The following is a 10,033-nucleotide window of genomic DNA, read 5'->3' as shown; positions in this document are numbered from 1 at the left end:
GACCTGCTAAGAACATAAGAGAAGCCATGGTAGATCAGGCCAATAGCCCATCCAGTCCCACACTCTGTGTCACACAGTGGCAATACACACACACACACACACACACACACACACACTGTGGCTAATAGCCACTGATGGACCTCTGCTCCATATTTTTATCTAACCCCCTCTTGAAGGTGGCTATGCTTGTAGCCGCCACCACCTCCTGTGGCAGTGAATTCCACATGTTAATCACCCTTTGGGTGAAGAAGTACTTCCTTTTATCCGTTTTAACCTGTCTGCTCAGCAATTTCATCGAATGCCCACGAGTTCTTGTATTGTGAGAAAGGGAGAAAAGTACTTCTTTCTCTACTTTCTCCATCCCATGCATAATCTTGTACACCTCTATCATGTCACCCCGCACTAAGGATTGCTAAGGATTGTTCCCTAAACAAGGATTGCTAAGGATTGTTCCCTAAAGTTGCGTTACCCAGAAGTGAATTCCACTGGAATCAATAAGACTAGTGGTGCAAGGATGTGATCCTTTAAAACCATTTGCAACTAAGTACTGACGGTCGCACTGACAGGGCATACAAACAAACAAACACCACCGGCTTTGCCAAGAACTCTGCAGCGGGCGCTAAGGCCTTCACAATGCAGTGTGGGCCAAAATGACCAGACTCCCCATCTGGATGGAAAGAACATCAGCAGCAAGTCCAGCGATGTGTGTGTGTGAGAGAGAGGGGGGGGGAGGGAGAGAGAGATGATGTAAGGACTCGGTGCCCCGAGGCAAAAAGCACAGGCAGCTAGAGTGGACGGGCCGGGACAATCCCAAGGGTCAGATGCCAAAAGATTTCCTGCCCCGAGGAAGAGACGTTTCCTGAGTGCTATCGATTTCCCGTCAGAAGCCACGGGCGACTTCGCCGCCTCAAGCATGTGCACCTGTCCGTGTCTATGCACTGTTATTCCGCCCACCCTCTTAGGAGCTCAAGGTGTGTGTCGCCCTTACAATTTTGTCCTCACAACTTTGTGAGGCGTGTCTGATTGACAGAGTCTGGCCCAAAGATCGGGGTCTCCAAGGTCCGTCTAGTAAATTGATGGATCGCTCTCAGTTCCCTGACAAATAAAGAGTCTTGAGGCTGAAAAGGCCGGCCGAAGATCCTCTTCCAGAGTGAGCTTGTGTCGATCTGGCGCAAAACTCGCCACTAAAGGAAAGAGAGGAGAACCAAGGCTGTTCTCTGAACTCAGCGGGAGAGTTGCCTCAGAGTGAGCATGCTTAAGACAGGGCTTCGAGGAGACGGGAGGTGGCAAAAGAATAACAATCGTGGTTTAACGATGATAAGGGAGGACTTCCCGCCTCCATAATAAACCGGTGACAATGACAGAGCTTCGCTTCATAAAAGCTCCGGGCTTCTGGTCGCAACGCTCTCCTGGCCCAGCCCAAACGGTCGTCGGGATGCCGCTGTGGCAATAGCTACGATCTCGTCCCCGCCCGCGTTTCTGGCCGAAATCGGGCGACCGGCTCAAGCCGAGACCTCGGAGATCATTTCGAAGGCGCAGCGCCTCGCCACAACTTCGGCCCCTCGGGCGGAGCAGATCCCGCCAGCCCCGGCCCCGTCTGCAGCGGTCCTTGGCGCGGTCGCTGGGTTTTTTGCACGCACGTCTTCGATCAGATCTGTCGCGTGAATGAAAGCGCGCGGGAACGGGGGACCTTCGAGCCAACAATCGTTCTCAGGGACGCCGGGCACACTGAGGCTGCGATCCGGTGCCCGTTTACCCGGAGGACCTCCCCGGGGACCTCCGTGGGCCACCTTTCCGCGTAAACACGCGGAGGGCTCCACGTCACGTTGCTCACACCATCAGGAGCTGCTTTTGCTCTTGGGAGCCCGGGCGAGAGAAAGACAGGCAGACGGGCGGGCGGACAAGACACACCCCGTGACTCGTCTCCAGTCCCGCAATGAGCACGTTGAGTCAGGCGCCAGGCCTTCAGTGCTTCACGCGGAGAGACGGACTAGGGCGGCAAGGCAGGCTCGTCCGCCACTTTTCCTAGGCTCCCGTTAGATCTGCCCCAAGGCGGCGAGCAGCCTGAGCCCAGGCACTGCCCCAGAAGGAAGTCCCGCCGCCTTCGCTCCGGAGAATCGCGGCACTATTGAGCTTCGAGCCTCCCGGGACAAAAGCAGCAGCAGCAGCGACGAAAAGGAGGGCAAGCGCCAGGCGACCCCGCGCGTCACTTCATTCTCCTCGGACCTGACCCGGCTGGAGCCAATGAGACCAAGCGGGGCTCTATCGAAGCCCGGCGGCATCACTGGAGGGCGGCGCAAGGAGGGCGAAAAGCCATTCACTTCGCACCAACACAACAAACACTCCCCCCCCCCCCCCGCCTCATCTTTTGATCCCCAGCATTTCTGCCCCTGCCATTTTTGAGCCGCAAGTGACACAGAAGCCTTCCCCGGGCCTTTCTCGTTTCTTTTTTAGCTGCCGACGAAGAAGCCGCAAAGAAATAAGAAAGGAAGCGGCTGGGGGTGGGGGGGGGGAGGTGACTGGAGGGGAAACCCAGGCTCGGGTGGCCAAAGTCTCAGGTAGGCGCGCGCTCCGTGAGGGCAGGCGCTAGGACCCAGCGGGATTCTCGCGGGGACAGGCAGAGGCGGGGCGGTGGCGGAGGGCCGGGAGTCAGCGCAGGGAGAGTGCCGCCACGAGTTGCCGCCTCGGGCTCGCGCAGAGCAGAGTGGAAGCCGAGCGGGCGGTATATATAGCCCTGGCAGGAGGCGCACGCCGGGCAGTCGCTTCCCTCGCTTGCCTCTCCTAGACCGCACGTTGTGCAGAGAGACACGCGCGCGCTTCTCCAGTCGCGCGGCTGCCTACCTGGGAGCAGTCCAGTGGTCCGGCTGCTGCAAAAGTTACTCGTCTCCGCTGCTTGCGCGAGGGAAGGCGGAGGCTCCAAAGCCCGCCAGCTCGGCCGCGCTGATTTCTCCTCCCCAGAAAGCGAGGCGCGCCCTGCAGCCCCTCAAGCAGACTTTGCTCTAGGAGCTCGCGGAGCTGCCGCCGCCGGCGACTTGTAACTTCCAGCGAGGCTGCCTCCTTGGGAGGAAAGTGGGAAGATGCGTCGTCGCTTGGACCACCGTATTGGCTGCTTCCGCTGCAGGTCGCCTTGCCGGGAAGTCCGCACGTGCTAAGGTGCCGGCTTGGTTTTGGCAAAGGGCGGGTGGTTGGCGGCGCGAGCCATGGTCCGTCGGGACGCGGGAGGCGTCCCCATTGGATGAGCGCGGCGCACATGTCCAGCCCCCACCCCTCCCCGCGCGCCCCTTTCGCGCGGGCTGCTCTTGAGATGCGGCGCGCTCTCCGGGCGACGCCCGTCCGGGGTTGCTGAGCCTGGCAGCCCCCTGGAGCCAGCCCGTTGAGGGATGGAGCAGCCTAGAGCCTGCCAAGAAACTCTGGACAGCCTGAACGTGTTCCATACCAATGACTCCTATCATTCTCACAACTGCAGTGAAGAAGTGGCCACCTACCAAGATGCCACCCCTCTCTCCTGGAAGGTTGTCCTGACCATCATCTTGGCCCTTATCACTTTGGCCACCATGCTGTCCAATGCTTTTGTCATCGCCACTGTCTACCAGACTCGAAAGCTCCACACACCAGCCAACTATCTCATAGCTTCTCTGGCTGTCACTGACCTCCTGGTGTCCATCCTTGTCATGCCAATCAGCACCATGTACACTGTGACTGGGAAATGGACCTTGGGGCAGATAGTCTGTGATATCTGGCTCTCTTCGGATATCACTTGTTGCACTGCTTCCATTCTCCACTTGTGTGTGATTGCTCTGGACAGATACTGGGCCATAACTGATGCGGTTGAATACTCGACCAAAAGGACTCCTAAGAGGGCGGCTGGCATGATTGCTTTGGTGTGGGTCTTCTCCATCTCCATTTCAATGCCCCCCTTATTCTGGCGCCAGTCAAAAGCGGACGAGGTGGCCGACTGTGTGGTGAACACAGATCACATCTTGTATACAATCTATTCCACAGTGGGAGCCTTCTATTTCCCCACCTTGCTACTGATCATCCTGTATGGAAGGATTTATGTGGAAGCCAGATCTCGAATTTTGAAACAGACACCAAAGAACATGGGCAAAAGGTTAACCCGAGCTCACTTAATAACTGATTCTCCTGGGTCAACTTCATCAGTCACTTCCATAAACTGCAAAGCCTCAGAGGCTTCCAGTGAAACAGGATCTCCTGTATATATGAATCAAGTCAAAGTGAAGGTGTCGGATGCCCTGCTGGAAAAAAAGAAGCTGACAGCTGCTAGAGAACGGAAAGCTACCAAGACTCTGGGGATTATTTTAGGAGCCTTCATTGTATGCTGGCTACCTTTCTTCATCATCACTTTGGTGTTACCTATTTGTAAAGATGCTTGCTGGTTTCACATGGCCATCTTTGACTTTTTCACTTGGTTGGGATACCTTAACTCGTTGATCAACCCCATTATCTACACCATGTCCAATGAAGACTTCAAACAGGCATTTCATAAATTGATACGGTTTCGATGCACAAGCTGAATTTTTGAATGCAGTTAAGTGTAATTCGCCAGGGCAGGGGGCTTAACTGCATTCTGTGCATCTGTTTCTGCAGGTAGGTGGATCCTTCTTACCATGTTACTGTCTCTCTGGAAAGCGATACTGTAATGGTAAAGAGGAGCTCAGTGCAGACGAGAGCCATGCAAATACTGCGTAGCTTCTTTCTTAGAGTGGAAGTAGCTCTAAAGCAGTGTCTCTCTGAGCCTTGGTTTAAAAATGCTGCTGCATCTTGTTACGCTCCCACTAATGTTGCAAAAGGAAGTAGTTTTGGCCTTAACATTATTGTGTCTCCTGGATTATGCCTCATAGAGCCACTGTGGTAGGAATTGGAAAGCTTTCAGACAACACCTTTGGAGAGTCCTCCATCCAGCGTGACTGCTCATGAACCTAAAGTTTGGCATCCACGCTCCTCTGCTAGGAGATCTTTGCCTCTCAGTCATCTGTATTTTGAAAGCCCTTTGCTGATGTTTCTCACCTTTTTTCCCCCTACTAGTTTGTTTTAAAGACTATGCAGAGTGGACTATAAATGAATTGTGCATGCTGCTCAAATCTTTAGTAGTTCTACAGAGTAGGGACATGGAAGCATTGGCATTGATAGTCTAATAATAATGGCCTCTTGACATATATAATAAGTGGGTTTGATGGGTGTTGGTCAAGTAGGGAAGGGGCGCTCAAATATGAAATCAGCATGAGAAAAGCAACTCATTCCTGTTTGGGATATATATTTTTTTTGTATAGACGTGTGCCACCTTTTCTGTTTAACAATTTGTCAAACTGTAACTAACAAAGAATGTGTGTGTGTATGTGTGCGTACGTCTGCCCTCATACTCTGGTGCAAAGCTTGCAAGCTGCTCTCCATTCTTTTGCGCTGTATGTTCCTGACATTTTTGCATATTTAAATAAGTGACTCACTCTGATCTGCTGTTATTTCACATATAGGGTGCATATAGTATAGTTGGTGTTATACAAATCTTGTTCTCTCCCTCCTCTCTTAAAAGCTGTTTGTGCCCAAAAGCCAATATTGTACGTCTGTCCTAGAAATGAAAAGTTGATGTTTGATTGGCATCAACAAAGAATAAATTGCCACTGTTGTGACTAAAAAGATACATCAAATGAGTCTTAGTATTTTCTTCTCTAAAAGGACAGCAATTTTGTCTTGCACAGATTTCATATGCAGATACTTTCCATTTTAAAAATCTGTGTCATATTAATCACCTTCAGGGACATATCCTGGTTTTCAAAAATGCTCTGTCATAAACGATTATATATACAATTTTCTATAATTCCTCATTTCTTTTCCCACTCCACCTTCCTCAATAAGTTTGATAAATTTGGGGGAAATGTTTAAGTGTCATATATGGTTTTCGTGTGCTAAGGCCTTAAGGTTAGCCCTATTATCAGTACTTAGACAACTGTAAAACTTGTCCTTCCCTTCTCCTTGCAAATTCTGTGATGAAAAAGTCAGTTTTTGTACAATATTCACTTCCTAGGATCAACCCCACATTTTGCAAATCCTTTTACATTCTGCACTATGCCATACTTGCAAGGAAGCCTGGTGATTCCACTCATTGGCACTTTTTAGAAAGCAACATTCTTCTTACAATTGGTTTGACTGTACAAGAAGGCCCTAATCCCAGACACCTTTTGAAATAAAGCCTTTCATTTTCTCTGCACTAGGCTTTGGTTCTGATCTCACATTTAAGAGTAGCTTCAACCCTGCCTTTCTCACTGCTTGAACCTAAGCCACATCTTTTTGCATTTCAAAATACTCACTTTTAATACTTTCGTCTATTATTTGCTATAGATGGGACCAAAGCTAAAAATAAAAGGAAGCTTTAGAAGTGGAAAGTTTGTTGGAGAGCGTGAATTGTATTGTGATAAAGCTTTACAACTGTGGTAAACTTTAATGCTTTTTAAAATTTGTCTGCAAAATACTAATGTCAAATATTCAGTTATTCTATTAATCTTTCCCCCTTTTTGTCTGCAGAATCGAGTTGTTGCAGACATTTGCTTTCTGTCCCATCTCTTATCTAATGTCCATGATGCTGCAGAAACATTAGTGCCACCAGATCGGTCTGCCACAAACTCAGTAGAGTGACTCACTAAGATGCTGTTCTAGTCATAAATATCAGATGCAATAACAGAGAGATTGTGAGGTTTGTTTTGTCTGGGGGAAAAAATCATAAGATTCCAGAGTGTAGAATTTTCTACCAGTGTTGACCCACCTGGCACTAGATTAGAAATTATTTGTTTAGCCTAACAGAGGCAATAGGTAGGAGTAACTAGGTAGAAAATCCGAATGATATTTCCCATGACGGTAAACATAGAACAGTAAACTGAATGTCTTACACTACACCATTAAATAATATTACCATATCTGATAGTAGTAAAGGCAAAGGAGACCAATAGGAACAGAGGATCTCCTTATTTCTCCTACTCTGTACTCTAGCTCACTATCCAACATGGAGTTCCACTGACTTTTTCTCATAGAAGTAAAAACTTCAACAGAGTGGTTGAGAATTGTGTTACTATACTTTGTACAATACCATTAATGAATATGGTGCTTTACAAAATGGTTTACATAGAGTGAAAAGTGGTATGCTCCTTGGAATAGGAACCTATCTACATTTTGATGGGTAAAGGCAAGAGTTGCAAACTGAGGGGAGGGACAGGAAGGTGAAACGATAAGCATGAACAAACATTCTGATCCAAGAACTAAACCAAAATGGAAACTTGGTTGTTTTTTCAAGTGGGGTTGTTATGGCATACCTTGTTTAAAACAATTGCCTTTTCATTTGAAAAGGAAATGGATAGCAAATACTTTATTGATTTTGCAGGCTTCATTTTTATCCCCCCCCCCCCCAATCTGTATGGATGTATAGACAACATTCAGATGTTCATGTCTGTGTATTATCATGTCTGTTTAATTTTTATCCCTTTTACTTGAAAGAGTTGCTAATCTCACTCTGAAGGGCAGAAATGAAAATCAGTGCACTTAAAATAACTATATGCTAAGTGGTATGACTTCACCAAGTTGACTGTCTGAGAAAAGCACAGGTGCATTCAAAAATATATATACTTATGTTACAGAATGACAAATGCTGGAGCAATGAGATCTAGATAGTAGACAACTACACTTGCGCACATGGCTGAGTTTGCGGCAAAGTATGCAATGGATGGTCCATTTCTGAATAATTGGTACTGCTTGCACTACAGTTTCCTCCAAAAATGAAGCACTTTGCACTCCTACTTTGGGAACATAAGAGGAGAAACATGAACATCATACCCATGCCTCCCCCCCAATCAAAGAACATGGAATAAAAAGAGCCATTTAATGTTGTGACCATATAGGGTTTTTTCCCATATTGGCATCAGCCACACATCCTTACCTCACCAGACACTGAGGAATCCAGCACCATTGGAAATGCCTGTTCTGTTTTGTGTTCTGATGCTGTAGAATACTAATGAAGGGGTTTTTCCTCTGCCACATCATCTGCGAAGTAAACTTTTAACAAAATTGGAATAAACTGATGTTACTGAAGTTTGATCCTGCACCCTTATATATTTTTACTCATTATTTTTCTAAGGTTAGGTATGTAATCTCTATGTAAGCCCAGCAGTCAAAATTAAAATTCAGAACATGTTCCATCTGCTTTGATAGGATTGCATTTTGAGTGTTCCTCCTAAATGTAACTGAAAATCAACCAATAAAAAAAGCTTTACTGTGTTCTTGAGAGTATTTGATGGAAATTGTGTCACTAATGATGGGGATATTTACTGGTTAACTTTTTTCACCATATTTTCTGTTTAAGCAAGAGTTATTTGTTGGTGATGAGTCAATGAGAAAAAAGCTGGTTATTTCAGCAGTGATCAATCAGGTTTTGTGTGCTCTGTGTATGTGTGTGTTTGAGGGAGATTTTGAGTCTTGAGCAATGCTCTATTTAGAACGTGACTTTGATTTTATTATGTTCAGTGTGAGAGATAGCTGAAACAAATTAAGACCAACATTTAACAAAAGAGTATTTTATTACTAAGAATAAAAAATGCCTTAATTACATATAAGAAGAATTGTTCTCACAGAGCTTCACTGAAAATCATCTTCAGGTTTATTGACAACTATGATAAGGCTTTTTTTTTCTTCCTGACTTCTACTTACTTAAATACCAGGTTTTGCTCAGTGTGAGAATTTCTTAAACAACATTGACATTTACTGCTCTGGCCTGCCAGATGAAAATTTGAGATGTTCATTCCTTGTGCACTCAAGTTTTCTACTGGTTTGCTACTGTGTTACTGTTTTGATTTTTGCAGGCATGGTGGTGGGCAACCTCCTAGCACTGAGAGTCACCCAAATAATAATACATTTATAATTTTGAGTAGTAGGCATTCTTGTTATCTAAATCTCAACATTGATATAACAGCCTCAGCCCAGATAAAAGTATTCCTGATGGCAGCCCAATCCAGAGATAAGGGGTGGCTGGCCGCAGTGTAGCTGCCGTGCCGCTAGTAGTCTTCCTGAGGACTTCGGTATGCTGGAGCGTGGGGAGGGGAGAGGCGTAGCTTGCCATGAGAGAGACGGTTGCCATGGCAATGCCGCTGGCGGAGCACGCAAGGGAGGTGAAGGCAGCTGGAGGGGAGGGCCAGCCACCCCCCCCATTAGCCAGTCCTGGCGCATGCGCCACTGCTCATGACAGGGATGGGGAGAGGTGGCCCCAGAGAGGCTGATAGCCATCCCCAACCTGCCCCCAAACAGAGAACGGAGCCAATGATGGGTAGACCATCACAGGCAAAGGAGAGACGTCCCACCAACACGGGGAGGGAACAGGAGTGAGGCTGGGCATGCGCACATGAGAAGCCTGGCTTGATGGCAGGGGTGGGGGCGAGACAGGGCCACATGGGACCATGGAGAAGCCATCAATCCCCTCACACCCTCCCGCTGTCAGAGACTCTGCCAATGGCAAGCAGACAAGCACAAAGTACCAAGTGCAGGAGTTCGCTGTCATAGACAGCAGTTGGAATGTGTGTCTGGGAGTGACCAGCCCAGCAGCAGAAAACTCCCCCCCACCCAGAGACCCCCCTGTGCTGCCCTGACACCTCCTGCCATGTGCATGGAACACCTCCCCCAGGGGCTGTGGAACTCAGAGTGTGAGTGCATCAGCCACAGAACTCTGAGTCCACTTCATCACACACACCCCTTAGTGCCCTGTGCACAACAGCCCTGTGGGGTCGGGTAGGCTGTCAGCCCAGGCAGGCTGATAGGCGGCACTCCCCTCTCTTGTCCAACCACGTGGTGGGCAGTGTGGCAGCTCATAGACCGTCCCCCCCCAAACCCAAGTCTGCCCACCCTCCCAGGCATTCCCTTGGAGAGGCCACTGATAGGGATGGGTTGCCCAGGGAATGTGCAGCAGATGCCAAGCAGGAGAGACAACAGAGGACACAGCTCAGATTTTATTTTTCCGGAACAGAGAGCAACAGTCTCCCTG

General features: G+C 48.3%; 1 protein-coding gene across 1 annotated transcript; it reads left to right on the top strand.

The window, feature by feature from the left end:
* The first annotated feature begins 2,639 nt into the window (after positions 1–2,639).
* Positions 2,640–8,292, top strand: HTR1B (5-hydroxytryptamine receptor 1B). Its single transcript, XM_060236277.1, has 2 exons — positions 2,640–4,608; positions 6,541–8,292. Exon 1 carries the CDS (start codon positions 3,381–3,383, stop codon positions 4,533–4,535), a length of 1,155 nt encoding a protein of 384 aa, XP_060092260.1. The 5' UTR covers positions 2,640–3,380; the 3' UTR covers positions 4,536–4,608; positions 6,541–8,292.
* Positions 8,293–10,033: the final 1,741 nt, after the last annotated feature.

Source organism: Heteronotia binoei, chromosome 1, assembly GCF_032191835.1.
Source record: "Heteronotia binoei isolate CCM8104 ecotype False Entrance Well chromosome 1, APGP_CSIRO_Hbin_v1, whole genome shotgun sequence".
Lineage (NCBI taxonomy): Eukaryota > Metazoa > Chordata > Lepidosauria > Squamata > Gekkonidae > Heteronotia > Heteronotia binoei.
This window is presented reverse-complemented; position numbering and strand designations above follow the sequence as displayed.